Genomic DNA, 20733 nt, shown 5'->3' with positions numbered 1-20733 from the left:
TTTGAATATTCCAATAATAATAAACCAAACAAAACAATTTAAAATTTAATTCAACTGGTTGAACATGTGCGTGCGACCGACATCTAGTATTCAAGTTTGATTCTTATAAATAAACATTACTAGAAAAATGCAGTTTAGCAATCGAAATGGCGATTGACACTTTTTGGTGCTAATTGCGACCACATTTACAACCGAACTTATAGTTGGTAGCTGATTTGAGCCAACGACCATATAGGCTACCGAAATGAAGCGTCACTGAAAATCTCGATCGAGATACTTACATAAATTCAAAAGCATTTTAGCGACGGGATAAGTGACCGGAGTAGACTTGAAGTTAGTGGCCGTATTCGGTCGCTATGTTATGCAAATAGCGACCGAAATAACCTTGGTCGCTATTGGACAAAATTATTTTGAGGCTAGCGACCGGGTTATCGAGTGTTTTTTTTTTTCTAGAAAATTAAGAAGCTAAATTTTTAATTTATTATAAATCATAATCAATATATAATATTCTTAAATATGTTTTATACTTGACAAGTATTGAAATTAATATATTACTAATATTTTTAAATTAACAAATCAATATTTTCATTATTTTGTAAATCATAATAATTATATAATATTTTTAATTATACTTTGATGATTTATAATAAAATTAACATACCAATATTTACATTATTTGATTAAGATAAATAAATCAGGGTTATCATTAGTCTTTTAATGTTTTATACAAAATAATTTTTTATTTTATATAATTATTTAAAAATTATAATAAATATATACCTTTTTGTATTATAAAAATATGTCATAATCAAATTTTGTGAAATTAAGTATTTTAAATATTAAGCATAAGTGTAGCACTAATGATTCATTAAGGTTTAATACAATGTAAGTGAAATTTATGCATTAATGAAGACCCAATAAGATGCATTCAATAACTTATGCATTAACTAATAAAAACCCAAATTGACTTTAATTTAAGTCTTAATTACAAAAATGATAGGTTTCCATATTTTACCTATTTCACCAAATTGGTCTCCCTAACTGTTCACTAATCATTCACTTGTTCAATTTTAAACATTGAGCTAGAAAATTGACCAACATTTTTTTAAAAATAAGAACTTTAAAAAGAATTGAAGAAGGACTAGAACCATAGTCTTTGAAGGACGAAACACACTTAATTACACTATACCCAAATACTCATTTGAATATTTGGTACAAAATATATAATATTCATATAAGTTTTATGCAAAAATAATCAAAATTCAAAGTTTATTTTTTTTAATTTATTATATTTGTATAGTCTTATATATTATCATTTAAAATATAATATAAAATAAAGCTTATATAAGTATACATATTCTAATTTATGTGAAAATAAAATTTAATCTTATATATTACACTTTAAAGATAATATATAAGAGTATAAAAATATAATAAATTAAAAAAGAATAAACTTTAAATTTTGAACTATTTTCACATAATATTAATACTATATTTTGCATCAAATATTTAAATGGTCACATGGTTGTAATGATAAAGGAGTGTGTCATTCACTCCAAGGACCATGTTTTTAGTCCTTTCAAGCATTTTTTTTAAACCTTCTTATTTTTTAAGAAAATATTGGTCAACTTTCTAGTGTAGTCAACGTTTAAAATTTAACCGTGAAAGTTTAGGCAACGGTTAAAATCAACTCTGATGACTAAGATAATGAATTTTGAAATATAAGGGGACTCAGATAGTGAATGAAAAAAATAGGGGGACTGATTTGGTGAAATAGGAAAAATAGGATAACGAATTTTGCAATTAAGTCTTAATTTAACATATTCATTAACCAAGCCCAATAATGACTTATTAAGGTTTAATGTGGGTAATTGCTTCGTGCACCCAACATTTTTCTTGTGCACCCAACAATTTTTTAAATTTCGAAAGTATCCTTGCTAATGAACATATGGATTACAAATCCATAAGCTTACTCTAATTAATTATTAGATTAAAATTAATTGTCAAAAAATTATATCTGTAAACAAATTAATTATTAGATAAAAATTAATAGTCACAAAATTTATTATGTAAATTTACATGTGCATTAAATATACATTATAAATTTTAGTGTTATATATAGCGACATTAATTATTTTATAACATAATTATCCTATTACCTCAGTTGGTTAGAACGTCATGCTAATAACGTGAAAGTTATATGTTTGAGTCTTGCATGGGCCATTAATTTGTAAAATATTTTTTAAAAAGAAATTGTAATCCGAACATACGGATTACGAGTTATGAATTTGTAAGTCTCTTACGGATTATGAATCCATAAGCTTACTCTTACGGATTATTAATGCTTAAGCTTACTCTTACGGATTGCAAATCCGTATGTTTATTAGCAGATGTACGGAATTTACAATAATTAGCTGGGTGCACAAGAAAAATGTTAGGTGCACGAAACAATTGCCTTCAATGTGTAACTTATGCATTCACCACTTTCCAATATGACTTTAGTGTAACATATGCACTAATGATTAATTGAAACTCAATACTCAAGGCCTAATATCACTTTAGTGTAATTGAAACCCAGTAAGACCCACTATATGACTTTAGTGTAACATATTCATATACACTAATGATGGCCCAGTCAAGGCTCAGTATCATTTTAGTGTAACATATGCATTATTGATTAATTGAAACCTAATCTAGGCCCAATATATGACATTAGGGTAACATATGCACTAATGATTGATTGAAACCTAATAAGGCTCACTCAAGGCCTAATATATGACTTTAGGCAAAAAAAATATAATAATCAAAACTTAACAATTAATTAAAAGTTACTAGTGCATGTTCGCGTTTGATGCATAACTTAACCACTTATTTTTCTTTTTTTGAGATACCACTTTCACTTGATTATGTAAAAAAGTCAAGCTCAATTTTTTATTTTTTTAATTTCATATATTACATGTTAAACTCAATTTTTTAATTATTTTGTATAAAAATAATTATTAAATATTATATTGATAAAGTTATAAAAAATTTAAGAAAAATTAATAAATATAATTGAGTTATAATTAAGTTAGGAAAATTTAATAAAAATAATTAAATTATAATTTTAGGTTAGGGGACTGAAATAGCCTTAGGTTTTGTTTGACCCAACTTTTTTTGGGCTTAAAAGCTACTTATAAGTTAAAATAAAAATAAATTGAACTTAATTAATTGAAGACAATATACTAAGAAGTTTAAAATAATTAAAGTATCTTAATTAATTGAATTAGATGCATAGGCCTATATAGTTGTATGATGTAAGGGAAAGGGCTATGTAAACTTGATACATGTATTTTGACCTCTTTGTCTTGTAGCAGTTGCATTTATGTAAGGCTGAAAAGCATCAACAAAATTCATTTTTGCTTATGAAAAATATGTATGTTAAAATTGATAATATTTATTACATTAAATATGTCTCCAAATTCCTATACACCTACATGGAGTCCAATAGTTTTACGCACATGCGTTAGGAAGGAGAAAACAAACCAACGACAAAGCACTACTCAGGGCACAACCACAGACCCAAATGGAAGATCTTACCACCAAAACGCTTAAGGAATTTCACATAACTAATTCTGTTAGAGCTTCTGAGCTGGTAGGATATTAGTGACTAGGAAAAGATGTTGCCTACTGCTTGTCTAGGGAATATCCGATACTGTTATTCCATGTTTTCATTCTTTTTCTTGTTTTCATTTTGACAATACCTTGTGCGATATATATATATATATATCATGTAAAGGAAGCAGAGAAAATAATAGAATTTATTTCTTCTTTTCATTTCTTCTTTGAAGGGTCCTAGACCTCGAATGCTAGGAATCAGTGAGTTGTTCTTCAGTTCATAACATTTGTCTAGGAACAACTCAGTGATTCCTAGCATTCGAGGTCTAGGACCCTTGAAAGAAGAAATGAAGAGAAGAAATGAATTCTATTATTTTCTCTGTTGCCCTTACATGATAAGTATTGCTATATATATGAACCTCACACAAGGTACTACCAAAACGAAAACAAGAAATAGAATGGAAACATGGCATAATAGTATCGAATATTCCCTAAACAAGCAGCAGACAACATCTTTTCCTAGCCACTAATATCCTGCCAGCTCAGAAGCTCTAACATAATTAGTTATGTGAAATTCCTTAAGCGTTTTGGTGATACGATTTTCCATTTGAGACTGTGGTTGTGCCCTGAGTAGTGGTTTGCTGCTAGTTTGTTTTCTCCCTCCTAACATTCCTTGGCCCATCAAAAACACCTTGTCCTCAAGGTGTTGGGGCTTCAAACCATGGCTTCCAAAAGTAATACCAGGATCCCAAGGTCTGTCCCGACGAAACTCACTTGGTTTAGCAGCCATCCATAGTGCAAAAGCTGCTAGTTGGCGCTTGCGTGCAACCATGGCAGACCCATAGGACTCAACTCCCATCTCAAACAATGTCATGTCTCTATTTTCCAAAAGCTTGTCATGAGGAGTCACTGCACAACCATAATGAACAACAACACTTAAGAGGTTGTTGAAGGAATCAACGGCTCGAGCGTGAACGAGCTGGTTGAAGATGGAGGAAGGCGCGTGGGGCACATGGTGCTTGCTGTTGGTTGAAAGGTGAGGAGCAAGCATGGGTGCTTGGCTTTGTTGCATCGGCACGGGGCATGAAAGTGGAATCGACATGGGCGGCGACGACGACGGCATGGGTATGTTTGCGGAAGGTGGTTGTGCAAAGGAAGAAGATGGAGGGTGTTGGCTGATTAACAGGGTATCTATTTTCAGGAGAAGGACATCTAGTCTGGCAGCCATAGAGGCTTGGGTGGTAGCGAAGTGGGCAATGGCGGCCTCGAGTCGGTCAAGGACGGGGTTCCAATGGCCAGGTTCCGTCATTGGCTCTCAATGAAAGCACAAAATGTTATGAACTGAAGAACAACTCAGTGATTCCTAGCATTCGAGGTCTAAGACCCTCCAAAGAAGAAATGAAGAGAAGAAAGGAATTCTATTATTTTTTCTGCTGCCCTTACATGATAAGTATTAATATATATATAAACCTCGCATAAGGTACTGCCAAAACGAAAACAAGAAACAGAATGGAAACATGAAATAACAGTATCGAATATTCCCTAGACAGGCAACAGACAACATCTTTTCCTAGCTACTAATATCCCGTCGACTTAAAAGCTCTAAGAAAATTAGTTATGTGAAATTTCCTAAGCGTTTTGGTGGTATGATCTTCCATTTGTGGTTGTGCCAGAGTAGTGCTTTACTGCTGGTTTGTTTTCTCCCTGGTAACAACATGTCTCTTCTTTTCTTAATTTTGCTGTGTTGTTCAAATTATATGATTCACATGACTTAAAAATACTCACCTTAAAAGTATCACCACTGACGAATTGGAGATAGCTTGCGGCCAGTCCTTAACCCATCACCACTGATTAAAAGTAAAAGGGGAAAAAAAAAAAAGAAGCTTGATTCATTGCTTTTTACATTGAACTCTCTCATTCTCATTTGGAAGCCGAAAACGAGGGTAAAAACTTGGACTGAATTTTAGGTTTCAAGCTGGAAGGCGTAATCTGTTTTCAGGGGGAAAGTAAGAAATGTTAATTATTAACGAAAAATCAATTATTAACATTATAATAGAATATTTGCTTAAAAACATTATAATAGAATATACGTACATATATAATAAATTGATAGGGGTCTTTGATCCTTATGATAATTATCCTATGACAATTATCATAATCATAAGGGACTGGATTCGAGTTTGATATATGTCTAAGTATCAGGACAATAAAAAATATAATAAATTGTAAATTTAATTGAAGTTACCCTATTGATTTTACATTCATTGTTGAGTTTCTTTATTTTTTTATTTTTCAAATAAATTCATTTTTAGTCGAAAATGATCCTAAATCAATTGATTGAAAGATATGAGATGGAATGGAATACAGTGAAATGAAACATATTACTGAATAAAAAATTTATTCTATTATGATGCAATGAAACCAAATTCTATTTCCATCTCATTCCTCCCAAATTAGGAAAAAGAAAATGAAGGTAAATAATAGAATAAGAAGAAAAAAGTTTGCCAGTTTTTATTATATATTTATCTTCATTTTATTAATTGAAACAATGGAACATAATGTTATTATATTCTATTTTCTTATGTTCTTCCTTCTTCGACTAATCCAAATTTATTGTAACTAAGAAAAGTAAATCAAAGTAAGAAATTTATCATTATAATTTATAATTGAAATAGAAGCAGAAGTTCATTGGAAAGGGCGAGTAATAAGCCCAATATGCAAAGAGAGGTCCAGACCAACAATGGTGTTGATTAATTGTATTGACTGTGAAGCAAAATCGCAGTATTAGGAAACCATTGCACCTTTTCACTGAAGATGTATTTCTCATCATCACTGTTTTTTCAGTAACAGAGAAGAAATAGGGTGGAAGGAGAAAAACAGAGAAGAAATAGGTGGATTTAACGCGAATCACACATTTTTTACATTCTATTTTATTTTAATATAAATATCTCTTTTATTTTTATTATCTTAACCAAATATATTATAAATTACACTCTTTTTTAATAATATGTACTCCCTTTTCATTTTAAATATAAGAAGAAGGAAAACTGATTCATGTTTACAAAAAGAAAGTTAGTTAATCATAATTAATTACATCAATTTCAATTAAAAAATAATTTTTTAATTTATTCTTTATTAAAACTTGATATTAAGAATTAAAAAAGTCAATAAAATTAACATCTTAATTAAAAGGAGAATATTTTAAAGATAATAACATTAAGATAAAATAGTTTAAAAAAGTTATATTTAAGACCAAGAAATAAGTATTTTTTTTTCTTATACTTGAGTGGGTAGTACAATATAAGGTGAATAACTATTTTATTTTTCTTCTTTTATGACTCTAAGGCTATGTTTGGTATAAGAGCAGAAATTTGTGGCGCAGACGGAAATACACCAGTTTCGTTTGTTACAATATATTTTGCAAAGAATTAAGTTAAAATTAGGCCGACCCGGAGCATCAAATTTTCTATTTTATCCCAAAAAAATTTACAATATTATTTTTCATCTATTTGTCTTAACACAAACAATATAACATATCATTTTATTTCTTCCTTTTTAAATTAGTTATCTTTTATTTTCATCTACTCTATTTCTTTCCTCTAAATCAAACACACCCTAACATTATCATTAACCGGATGCAAACCCATTTTATCAAGTTGAGACTTTAAAGGATGAAATAAAACTTACAAAAAAACAAAAAAGGATGAAATAAGAAGTGTGTAAATTTTCAAAATGAAATAATAAAATATCTTAAACCTTCGTTCACCTTGTCAAATCCCTAATATCAATAATAAGGTATTTAACAATTAGTTGGCTATGACACAGAAGTTGCAGAGGGTGAAAAATATTGGCCCAAGAGTCATGTATAGTTATTCATCATCGTAAAGTGGTTCATTTTCGCTAAAACTAAAGTATAACATTTTAATGTTTTATTTTTTGAAAGTGGATAATTTAAATTTCAGAATTAAGGAGAATAATACAACTTAAACATCCCTGACGGGGAAATGGTATAATTTATCATTATTTATTATTTTTCTAATTTTATCCTCGTTAATAGTTTCCAAGACTTTGTGAGGCTCTCTTTTCCACACTACAGGTGCATATATATAATTACTAAAATTGTGCAGTCACGAAAACAGTTAAGGATCATATTTGAATCGGCCGTATATTTTGATGTTATGATCTCAATTTAGAATTTGTCAAATTGTTATTTCAATTTTTCTGGTTAAACACAAGTGTCCGGTTATAAACATGGTCTCTTACATAAGAGAGATTCAGAATCAGCATATGCATAGTGCGGTCGAAATATCCTAGCCTGTTTACTGTCATAATTGATAAAATAGAATTCAGAAAACTAGAAATTTATGTAAAACAGGAAAACATTAAGTAGCCTGTAAACTACATAAATCTCAAAACTAGTCCAATCTCAGTAGCACACTAACATTTCTTCCACTTTTGAACATATCTTCTACTCTAATTCCAAGGAAAGTACAAAATTTTACTCATGGTGCTAATCACACCCAATACAACAAATTTATGAGTGCTGATTCTCCAATGTTTCATTAATCCAAAATGAACAAGGCAAAGACCAAACAAAAAAGGTTTGAACAAAACAACAGTTTATGACTTTTGTTGATATAGCACAATTTAATACAGAAAAGCTGAGGTTTCATCTCTTCACTTTATATGCTGATTCCAAACTCTAAACTCCCCAAAATTATTTAGCACATAACAGCTTGCAAAACGTGCTCTCTTTTGGCATGCTATACTGCCTGGATCCTCGACTTTCCTTACATAATCTTAACCAAGACCAAGAGGCAAGCATATTTCAAATGAGTCCTCTTGGCCTCAGTTGTCTTTTTCTTAGCAATTATCATCTTCTCTTTTTGGTCTGTTCTTTTGTAGGAGGATGGATATCTTACCCTCAGCCCCTATTTCTCTCTTAACTCTAATAATATTTCTTAAAAAATAAAAAAGGATGAAAACAACAAAAACTGAGATCAGGTCACAACCCTAATCCCACAAATATTGCCCTGGATATGCAAGCAGGAGGTCCAGATCACTTTGTAAAATATAATTTCCCGTGAAGTAGGATGGAGGTCAGAAGGGATAGGAAAGGATAGGCATGGCAACGGGGTCCGAACCCGTGGGGCCCGCCCCGAACCCGCCCCGATTTTGACAGGAAAAATTCGAGTTAATCGGAGTCAGGGTTGGATTTTTCCCAATAACCAAATTCGGGTGTGGGGTCGGAGATGAGATTCTCAATACCTGCCCCGAATCCATCCCCGAACCCGCCCAGCTAATAATTAATATATATAACACATTGAAATATAAAACTATTAGATTGAATTTTATATTTTATTTAAAATTATATTTTTTATTTTATGAAAAATTATATTTTTTAATAAAATTTTATAAAAATGTCGGGAGGGGGGACGGGGAAAACCCGACCCCCGTCGGGGACGGGGATGGGAGGTGTATTTACACCCCCATCGGTTTCGGGGGCGGGGGCGGGGAGGGAAATGGGGAGTCTGGGGCTGGGGTGGGGTAAACAAAATCCGACCCCGACCCGCCCCGTTGCCATGCCTAGGAAAGGGCAGGTATGTATTGCTCTGGCACATAACATAGAATTCAGTATGCATAATCACTGGAACTTACCAGGGAAAACAAAGGGAAATCCTTGAAAATTATTCATGGCAGGATATCTTGTAAGCATGGTAAAGCTTAACAACGTTCACTCGCAAGTAAGAAATACATGTAGGATTCAAATTTAATCCTCTGAAGATATAAATCACATCATTTTAGTACTCCAAAGAAAGTTGAAATCATCACTAAATCATATATAAAGTTTCATCAAAACTATCTTTCGATCTACAAATCATAAGAACACCATTAATGAAACTTTCAATTAGGTAGTGTATTAGATTAGTGTTACTTTTTATTACTTTTTTTTTTATTATAGTGTTACTTTTATTATTGAAAGAATAAATTGATGTCACTTTTTATGATTGAGAGACTATCTACTTTCTGCGGAGAATTGAATAAATACACAAGTATATCCATGAATGTGGGTGTTTAAGCTAATGTTGTCTACTCTATATCTCCTCAAGAAAAACAAATATTTAGTAAAATGCAAAACCTAAGTAACACTTCCAAAGTTTATTCACAAAGGTAAACAAATTTGCCGAGTACTCTGCCACCAAAATCTAGCAGTGGAACTATGAAGGGAAGAATATTAAGCTTGAAATAAACAATATCTGCCAGTGCCATCATCTAAAGCAAATCAGAAAATATCAAGACACAGAATCAATACAAAGTCAATTGTCTTTATCTATCTGTTTTTATTTTCCTATCGTTAAAAAGGAGTAGAAGCAAAGCAAGGAGGATATTGGATGAAATTATTAAAAAGGATCTTATAGTGAAGAATGTCTGTGAGAATTTGGTTTTTATCTAAGCCTAACGCCCAATGAACTATGTTTGATCTATCTAGTCAATCTCATCTAGTAGTATAAGAGAAAGCTATTGTTGAACTAACTCATGGTATGGAGAATTGAACTGAATTGGCACCCAGTGAATCTGTCATTACTTCTGAATTTAAGATAAATAAATCTAAAACTTGAATAAATTTTGCGTCCCTACAAATAACTCTCTAAGCTGCAAAGATGAATTGGTTCTCATCTCCTAAAAATCAACCGAAACCATAAACCTCAAATTTTTCCATAAATATATCCATGGTAATTTGTAACCCTCAAAAAAGGTCATAGAACTAACCATGATGACAAATATAATCCTGAATCTACATTTTCCCCACATCCACATCCACACTACACTCCATTCCCTCCTCCTTAAACTCCACCATCAATCAACCCTTGCACCATTTTCATTTCCAGCATTCATTTCATAAAACTTGTTCAACTTATGACCCATTGGCACACCCTTTTGCTTCATTTCCTCCAAAACAGACATTCCCTCCTTAACCCTCTTCAAATTCACAAGCTTGCAGGCCAAACACCCAAGAAGCTCAGAATCCAACAACTTATCCTTCCCAACAAAAACCCTAACATACTTCATAGCAAGTTCATAGCACTTCATCTTCAAAAGGGTCCCAATAATACACATGTGTGTTGAGTACAACATGGGCACTCCATCATCCACCATCCTCCTCACCACCACCATAGCACCCTCCACCTTCCCAGCCCTGCACGCGCCAAGCACCAGCGCGTCGAATGTACGCGGGTCCGCCCCCACACCGTCCTCCTCCATTCTTTTCAAAACTCCGGCCGCCGCGTCCAACTCGCCGGCGTAGCAGTGCGCCATGAGAAAAATGTTGTGCGCCGTCACGTCGAGCGCGATCCCGAGCCTGGCCATGTGATCGACCACGCGCCGCGCGTGGTCGAGGGATTTTTCTTCCCGGGTGAGGCATTTGAGGACTGGGTAGAAGGTGCACGCGGCGGGGGCGCAGACGTTGTCACGCGCCAGAGAATCTATCACGCGAAGCGCCTCATCCGCGCGACGGAGCTTGCAGAGGCGCGTGACGAGGGAGTCGAGGGCGCTGCGGCGCGTGGCACCTTGGTTTAGGTGGGAGAGGGTTTGGACGAGGTTGTCGATTACGGAGGGGGAGAAGTTGGTGTCTTTGAGGAAGTTGAAGGTAATCTTGGTGTTGAGGAAGCCGTCTTGTATGCGCTTGTTGAGGACGTCGCGGAGCGCGTGGAAGTCGCCCGAGTCGCCGGCGGCGAAGGCAAGCTGGTCGTAGTAGGCGGCGGTGGGGTCGTCGGGGAAGGGTTTCGCGGCTAGGGTTGTTGCGAAACGACGGAGGGTGGTGAGGGTTTTGTTTGGGGATTTGCGGAGAAACGACATTGTTTGTTGTCGCTTGTTCACGAAGATTGAGCGAGGTAGTACTATTAGTGAAGGCCGTGTTGGCAGTAGCAGCAGCAGCAGCTACAATTAATTAAATAGTTATTTCCGTCTTTGGATTTATTAAGTGCTTAGGGTTAGATACATTTATGAAAAATTAAAATTTTGTTCCACTGAAGTATGAAAAATTAGATTTATAGTTAATTTCATTCATTAATTCAAATAATTATGTCTACGTCATACTTTCAATAATAACTTCAAAGTTAACCATCAGTCATATGATATATATATATATGATGGTCACATATCATCATCTATATGTTACATATAAAAAAGTTAGACTTTTTTATTTAATTTTTAAATTTAATAATTTATAAATATTTTATTTCTTAAATTTAATAACTTATTAACCTCTTTGTCTTTGAACTTAAATGACAATTATCATTTTAGTTTCTAAATATGCTTAAAATTTTAATTAAGTATCATAATACATATAAATTGTTAGCCTATTAATGATAAATTATATTTGTTTATAATGATAACATTTATGGTGATAGAAATTGAACAAAAAATAATTGTCAAAAGTATATAAATAAAAAAAATTATAATTATTAAAATATTTTTTTATCCTTATAAAATATCCAAAGTTGATTTTTAGTTCATGTAAAAAAAATTATTTAACTTTTATTCTTGCAAAATTAAAATATGACTTTTTATCTGAAATTAAATTTAGATAAATTTAAACGTACATGATATTTTTTAATTTAAAAAAAATTATAGACAATTAAAAAAATCATAAATTAAAAAAAATGCAATAATATATTTTGTGGTGATTATAAACCATTACAAGTTGAAAAAAACTAAAAAAAATACAAGGCTCAGGTACTGCACCTCAACACGCAGCCACCTCCTCCAACCCCAAATCTGAAACTCCCTAACCCCCAAATCAACTACAAACAAATTCAGAATTAACAAGAAAGAACATTCAAACCCTCAAAATCAAGATCAAGGAATAAAAAATCGCCAAACGCAATCAAAACCACACAGCCACCGCACTCCTCCGCCGTTGGCCGCAATAGAGCAACAGGGGCGTCAATACTTTGCCATTAATATTATTTCATAAAATAAATAAATAAATGAATTATTCTAACATTATACATATTAATAACATATAAGATAATAACTTAATTTTGATAGAGTAACTAATTTTAAATTTTAAAAAATCTTGTTAGGAACATCTTAGATTTAATATTTATTTTAATGTAATCACTTACAAATTAATTTCATATTTATAATATAATTTAAATGATAAAATTACAAAATTAATAAAAATGAGAGAATATGATAATATTTACACTAATAATTTTATTTAATATGAGACTTAATTAAAAATTTAAATATATTTTTAATGATCAAAATAACAATACATATTAAAAGAGACAGATTCATCTTAAATTAAATTATATAAGACGGTTGTTCCACTAAGATATTTTCTTTACTTAAATATATTTGATAAAAAAATAATTTACACATAAAAAAAATAGATGTTACCCTCCTAATATGAAACCGTTTTTATAAATAAATATAAAGAATCATAAAGAGATAATAAATTTATAATAATTTTATTACTTTATCTTTTAAACAAATAAGTGACCATAATATAGATACCAATACACACATTGATTCAAATGTTTTTTTTCCTAACCATAGTATTGATACAAACTACCTAAATTGTAATTTCTAAAAGCTTAAATAATTTTAAAAAAATTACCATAAGATTATGTATTTTGTAAGAACTTAAAATTAATATAAGTTTAAGGACTAAAATATCAATAAAATATTTAGTACCACTTAGAGCGTAAAAAAATGATGGTTATTATTATTTTTTTTCATCTTATATAAGTTTTATTTTGTATATATCATAGTATTATGTAGTGTTGAGTAATATATCAAATTAATTTCATAAATTATCAATACCAATCATTTTAGTTTTTGATATTTGGAATGCAAAAAACTTACCATATAGTACGAACCCTTTCATGCATCAAATTCACGAAACCTACTGCGGTTGTCTTTTTTTATATTTTTTTAAGAAAATAATTGATTAAAAAAATAAGAGTTTTAACAAACGATAACTCAATCATGATTCTTTATGTGGATTTACTTTTGTTTCATATTGAAAAATCATTTTATTAAAAAATGAAATATATAGATTATGTTTGACAAAATTAATAATTTAAGTATAAGTTTTTGGTAAAATTAGTTGTTTAAGTAGCTAAAAAGTATAAAATATCTGAAAAATAATAAAATCATGATTTTATTGAAAAATGATAACCAAAAATTTTGATAAATATATTAAGTATAAAAAGAAAAAAAATATAAAAATTAGAAATAATCGTTTAAAAAAAAGATTACTTCAAATAACATTGTAAAAACAAACTCATTTGACTTTTTTACTTGTTCGGGGTAATTTGTTTCCATTTTAAATTTTTTCGTTTGAATTAGAAGTCGTAACATTTATTATAATTTATAAATTCTTTTAACTGAAATCATAAATAATTTTACGACTTCAGTTTATTTTTTTATTTACGACTTTAAAGTTATATATATTTTTTTAACTTACAGCTTTAAAGTCGTAAAATTTTTTTATCTCTACAACTTTGAAGTCATAACAGGTGTTTCTATTTTATGTTTAAAATTTTTTATTTTATAATTTTTATTTACTTATATTTTATTTTTTATTTTTTTAATTTATAAAAAATGGACATAATTTTATTTAATTTTTTATAATGTTATTGAATATACAAAATATTAACAATCTACTTATTTATATGCACACTTACTCTGATTATGTTAAACATATAAAATTTTAAATATAAAAAATATTTTAGATTTCACATTATTCAAAAATTACATAAAATTTTTAAAATAAAAAATATTTAAAAATATATAACATATTAAATAAAATCATATAGAAAATATATACAAAATATTAAATAAAACTAAAATCAAGTAAAATTAAAAATACTAAATAAAATTATTTACAATTTTTAACAAAAATTGAAATCAAAATAAAAAAGAAAATACAAGTAAATAAAAATGATAAAATTAAAAACTTTAAATGTTAAAAAAACCCTATTATGACTTCAAAGTCGTGGAGATAAAAAAAAGAAAAATAAAACAAACTTAAGACTTTGAAGTCGTGAGTTAAAAAAACCTATGACTTTGAAGTCATAAATAAAAAAAAAAGAATTGATATGAGTTTATAAAATTATTTACAACTTCAATCTTTAAAAAAATATAAGTAATAATAGATTTTACAACTTTTAACTTAAAAGTCGTAACACGACTTAAAAATAATTTGAAAAAGACTCATAAAAAATGGAAAAAAAATTACCTTCAGTCATTAAAAAGCCTAAACTTATCTATTAAACAATTAAATGAACTTTTCAACTAATAAAAAAATTAAAAATTAATTCACATATCTTATCAAATATAATCATAATATAAAATTATCACATTTTGTACATATCAAGGATTAAATCATATTTTTTTTGTTTGTTCATGAATAAATTATCATCAATTTATACATTTAAGAACTACAATAATTATTTATCTCATAATTATATCATTATATTATTCTAGAGGTTATTCCTAAGAATGAAAATAGATATCTCAAAAGAAAGTCTTCAATTTCGCAAAATGTAATGAGAATGATATTAACCATTGCTATTTTTTTTTCATATATTAAATATTTATAAGAGTATAATTTGACATAATTTTCCATAAGAAAATAATTTGTCATAATTTCGGTTTTAGGACAACTTTAAAAAGTGCTTGATGCTCAATATATATATATATATACGAGAAAGAAAAAAAAACAACTTTAAAAAAATGTGCTACTAGACGACGATAGTAACCGGTGACTACTATTAGTAACAGGTAAAACGACGCGTTTGAAGCTGAGAAGAGCATCAAATTCTTTTCCCGTCCTCTTGTTCATTTCAGAATTTCTCACACATACACAGTAAGTTAGGGTTTAAGAATTTCATTTTTCTGTTCATCTCTTCACTCACATAGACAGTGATTTCTCCTCGGTTTCCTTTCCCTGATTCGAGAATCCGACAGCATTATCCGACACGGTACGACGTTTTTGTTCGCTTTTCCTTTCTCTTAATCCAACGTATAAGAAAAAAAATCATTTTTTTGTCTGTTCTGCTTACTATTATTAGTTTATTTTTAATTTTTAAAATTCTTCCTTCCATTGGGGTTTTTGAATTTTTGTGTATAGTCGAGAATTTGGTTTTTTTTTTTATGATTCTGGGACTGTTTGTGTTTTGGGAATTTCCCTTTGATGGGGTTTTTATATTTGTTTGTGTTTTGTTTCTTGGTTGCTCTGCTGTGTTGTGATAATTGCTTGGTTATGTTGTGGTTTGCAATTTGCATTGAGAATATGAGTCGTGAGTAGCATTCACATTGGTTGATGTTTGCAGTGGCAATGGCTTACGTAGATGATGATGCTTCTTCTGGCTCTGGAGATGATGTGAACTTGTTGGATGGACACAAGCGTCAGGCTGGCATGCCATCGAATTCTTGCGGTGTCCGCAAGAGAGGCCGGAAAGCTACTGGGGCTGCTATAGTTGATGCTATGCTGGAGATAGCGTCTGCTTCGAAGATGAGGGCAAGTGCAATCGTGAAGAATGAGGAAAGATTCTCTATAAACAAGTGCATCAAAGTGTTGGATGAGATGCAAGGTGTTGATGAACGGATTTACTTTCTTGCTTTGGATTTGTTTGAGGACCACCCTAATGCCCGGGAGGTTTTCATCTCTCTTAAGGACAAAAAACGATTGCGGTGGTTGCAGGGCAAATGTGGTGTTTCCTCTAGTTGAATTGTTTGAGAAAATTTCCTCTTTTTTTGTTAAAAATGGTCCTATACTTTTGTACAGTTAAATTGACTGCAAGGAGTGATGTTAGTTGCAAATTTTACTAATTTGATTTTGTGCTTAATGCCTATACTACTGAGTTTATGAATTTGGAATTTTGGGTGTAAAAACAGCACTTTGTTTTCGAACTATTGTTTGACTTGTTTTATGCATGATTGTAATGCTTTCCAAACCTATGAACTAGACATATCAGAGAGAGATATTATATTGCACCATTCGTTCTTGAAGTTTATCTTTACAGATACACCAATCAGCATGGATGACATTGACCTAGAATTGGATGAGATGGAACTAGTTGCTGCTGCTGCTGGATACCATTACTATAGCTGTCTGACCAAACAACCTGCCCGTGGTTTATCACCTAGGAGATGCGAATTTATGACAGAAGTGCTGAATGGGCATGGTGACTTTTGTCGGGAAATGTTGCGTATGGACAAGCATGTATTTCACAAGTTGTGTGACATTCTCCGACAGAGAGCCATGTTGCGTGATACTGCTGGCGTAATGATAGAGGAGCAGCTAGCAATTTTTTTAAACGTTATTGGTCATAATGAGCGCAATAGAGTGATTCAAGAGAGGTTTCAACACTCTGGTGAAACCATTAGCCGTCATTTTAACAATGTATTAAAGGCTATTAAATCATTGTCACGTGAAGTTTTGCAACCTCCTCAGCTCAAGACACCTCCAGAAATTCTCAACAATGCTAGATTTTATCCATATTTCAAGGTTACAATGATCTTTAAGTTCCTCCTCCCTCACTACTCTTGATGTAATTCAACTCCTCCTGTGCTTACTATTTGTGCTAGTTTACTGAACTTCCTCCTTTCCCTCTAAAATTTCAGGATTGTATAGGAGTAATTGATGGTATGAACATTCCGGCTCATGTTCCAGCCAAAGATCAATCTCGGTTCCGCAATAAGAAAGGTATCCTATCTCAAAATGTGCTGGCAGCATGCACATTTGACCTGCAGTTTATATTTGTTTATCCTGGTTGGGAAGGTTCTGTCACCGACTCACGAGTGTTAAGGGCAGTCCTTGATAACCCAGATCAGAATTTCCCTCAAATACCTCAAGGTTTGGTTGTTATTATATTTGTAGTTTTGGGTTCATTATCTGTCAATATTAAACATTACGTTAGTAATAACTTAAAATGTATTTTTTTTCTTTGGATTTATTTCATAGGAAAGTATTACCTTGTTGACAAGGGATATTTAAATACAGAAGGGTTTATTGCTCCTTACCAAGGGGTTCGGTACCAGCATTATGAGTTTAGAGGCGCTAATCAATTACCAAGAAACGCAAAAGAGCTGTTCAATCACAGGCATTGTTTTCTGAGGAATGCTATCCTGAGGTCATTTAATGTGTTGAAAACTAGATTTCCAATCCTGAAACTTGCTCCTCAGTATTCCTTTCAGATTCAGCGCGATATAGTCATAGCTGGATGTGTTTTGCACAATTTCATCCGCCGTGAAGAAAGAAATGACTGGATATTCAATAGTGTTGGGGGCTCTCCAGTAGAGGAAATTTCAGATATTGATGAACTTCCCGATGTGCCGATGCTATCTTCAATACAAGAACAACTTGCATTCTCATCGAGGGATTCAATTGCTTCATCTATGTGGGATGACTTCTTAACTAAATGGGATGAGTGGTGACTCTTGGCTGAAGAAGTGTCATAGCTTGGTGACTCAATATGTAGGTTTGTTGAAGAGGGCGATGGGACTTCAATCTTCTATCCGGATGGAACTGATGACCACCTTAATATGTGATTTGATTTGATGTTTTGGTCAATGCTCAATATTTTGGTGAGTAACTTAAAAACTTTGTATAGGCTGTGTATATCTTTGTCAAATAATAGTTTTATTGAAATGGAATTGTGAAGGGTGCTTGGTTTAGATGGAAATATTTCTGAGGTATATGTTACCACTTATAATAGCATAATTACATTCCTAGTTTGCTATGGCAGATGCATCTACTTTTGGAAAATTGTCTTTTGGTGAAAACAAATACACTGAAAACTCGTTTGTGTTCAAATTAATCATTCAGTTTTAATTCTATGACACATACACTTTTATTTTATTTTTGAAGTTTTTCCATTTTAAATTTAATTTTCGTGTACTAATAATTTTACACTACCAAGTATTAACTAATCATGAAACTTACACAAGCCAGTTTTATAATATTCTTACTTGCTAAATAGTTTTTGCATATTTACTAGTTCAAAATAAAAATTTATATGAATTAATTATTTAATTTGAAATAAAAATAATTTCAAATAAATAAAAGTATCAAGATTAAAGATGTGAGTTTATTGTGAACTTATTAAAACTAAAGTTAAGAACTCAAGTTGGGTTTTACAATTAGAGTAAAAAATAGCAAGTTTAAAAGAAAAAGTTAAAGAATTTGATTTAAACTTTTTTCATTGGAGATTTGAACGGACATGAAACTACAATTTCGTATAAAGAACGTGGAGCACTCTACGAAACTATTAGTATATACGAAATTCCAAAATTTTGCTGATGGTCAAAGAATGTATTGGTGCTGGGGTATATCTTCTGGGCTTTTATGTAAGTATTTATGCCATTTGTCAGCTTTATTTAGTTTGCTAGTAAGTTGTATATTATTGGGTTTTCTCTGGTATTCATATATATGTGTCTTGAGTGTGAGAATCATTCCCTTGGCTTAATAATTCAGCTCTTTCTACAATTCACTTACCATATCCTTTTCGGACGTTTGTTTCTTTTTTTAAACCTGGAAATATTATTCTTAAAAATAAAATATAGGAATGTTAGTTAATGATTTTAATAAAAACGTGTTTGATTAGCTATAAAATTAGTTAATGATATTTTTTATATTCTCAAAAATAATTAAGACATGTTTGATTAAATTATTTTGTACTGGGAATATATATTATAATTATTAAAACATTCTTATTATTTTAAAGATGTTATTTTTTTCATAAAAACAAATATCTTTATTACAATATCAACAAATGACAAATAAATCGTATTCAAAATGTTATATATCTCACGATCGATAACTTATTACTCTTTTATAATTCATTAGAGTATGACCCAGGATATAAATATATTTATCCACACATCAGATCAGATATGTAAGAAACAATTCACCATGAACAAAAAATAAATATGTATATTTTTACTCAGAAGATTTTTGTCCCATAGGAATAAATACTCCTTACTCCTTCCGCCAGCATTAAAGATTAGCTGAAAATAAAATTATTGCTTACCCAGATAATATATATACTTAGGATTAATTATTTTATTACTATGTGAGATTTTTTTTTTCATATATTCTCGGAACTAAAAATTCTACCAATGAAACAAAACGCGGCAAATTTCCCACTTTAGGGTGCTTTTAGAAAGTATTTCCCAGAATAGGTCTGTTCCTAAATAATTTCCCCAGGGGTGCAGTTTTTCTACGTAGCAGCCATGCATGGCGCCATTGGTGATGGCGCCTTCGACGGGGACAAGCCACGTGGCTGTGTCGCCACTGCGACTGGCGACAGCAGCGATGTCGCCACCTGCAATGGCGCTTTGGCCATGCAGGGTGGAGTCGCTGGTCAAACCAGCGCTTCCCTAGGCGTTTGCTTTTTGCAGGTTCAGCTTTGCAGCTTTGCTTTTTGCAGGTGCAGCTTTTGCTGAAAACGCCAACTCCTTTGGCGATTTAGGGTGAAAACGCCAGCTCCCTTGGCGATTTAGGGTCTTCAAATACCTATGCTTTTGTTCTTGCAACTGCTTCATTTCGTTTTTGTTGCAACTGCTTCATTTTCCTTTTTTTGCAAGTGCTTCAGAGGTTTCATTTTAAAGCTATTGTCCGTGCCTTTGAGCTTGTTTCTGTTTTGTTTTGGTGGACTTAGCTGTGATAAAAACTGTGTGGTATGAAATTATTTTTAAGTTATTTTTCGTATATAGTATTTATTTATTTTAAAATTAAATTAACTTTTATATTTGATAGGCTTGTTTAAATGTGTGTTTAAATGTCAAAAATAAAAGAAAAATTGTGTAACAATATTAATTTGAAGATAATATTTTAAGTGAAAATAAAAATATTTTGAATATGAAATTTGTAATAATTTTTTAATTAGATTAGGTTGGTGTTGATAATTTGTACAGAACTCGCGTTTAATTGCTTCTATCTTTTCCTTCCGTGAACAATTTTCGTGAAATAAATTTATTTACATCTTTGTCAATAAATTTATTTGGTTATAACTTTTTTTTCCAAAATAATCATAGATGCTGATTAAATGTGTACATGAATTATTTGACACATTGACACAAAATAAAGTTTATATTGTGTATAAAATAAAGTTATTG

General features: G+C 31.0%; 3 protein-coding genes across 4 annotated transcripts; 1 reads left to right on the top strand and 2 right to left on the bottom strand.

Moving 5' to 3' along the window:
- Window positions 1–4123: 4123 nt before the first annotated feature.
- LOC114368429 lies at window positions 4124–4906 on the bottom strand. The gene has a single exon (XM_028325708.1). It carries the CDS (start codon window positions 4904–4906, stop codon window positions 4124–4126), a length of 783 nt encoding a protein of 260 aa, XP_028181509.1.
- Window positions 4907–10122: 5216 nt separating this feature from the next.
- Window positions 10123–11557, bottom strand: LOC114425722 (pentatricopeptide repeat-containing protein At2g40240, mitochondrial-like). The gene has a single exon (XM_028392672.1). It carries the CDS (start codon window positions 11452–11454, stop codon window positions 10456–10458), a length of 999 nt encoding a protein of 332 aa, XP_028248473.1. The 5' UTR covers window positions 11455–11557; the 3' UTR covers window positions 10123–10455.
- A 3825-nt stretch (window positions 11558–15382) lies between these two features.
- On the top strand, window positions 15383–18361 carry LOC114368659. Of its 2 annotated transcripts, XM_028325878.1 has the most exons (5): window positions 15384–15593; window positions 15945–16205; window positions 16638–17122; window positions 17239–17470; window positions 17579–18361. In XM_028325878.1, the coding sequence occupies exons 2-5, from the start codon at window positions 15950–15952 to the stop codon at window positions 18049–18051; spliced, it is 1446 nt and encodes a 481-aa protein (XP_028181679.1). In that variant the 5' UTR covers window positions 15384–15593; window positions 15945–15949; the 3' UTR covers window positions 18052–18361. The 2 variants fall into 2 exon arrangements, with proteins under 2 accessions (XP_028181680.1, XP_028181679.1); XM_028325879.1 differs by lacking the exon at window positions 15945–16205 and having other exon boundaries at window positions 15383–15593.
- Window positions 18362–20733: the final 2372 nt, after the last annotated feature.

The sequence above is a fragment of the Glycine soja genome, chromosome 9 (assembly GCF_004193775.1).
Source record: "Glycine soja cultivar W05 chromosome 9, ASM419377v2, whole genome shotgun sequence".
NCBI classification, from domain to species: Eukaryota; Viridiplantae; Streptophyta; class Magnoliopsida; order Fabales; family Fabaceae; genus Glycine; species Glycine soja.
This window is presented reverse-complemented; position numbering and strand designations above follow the sequence as displayed.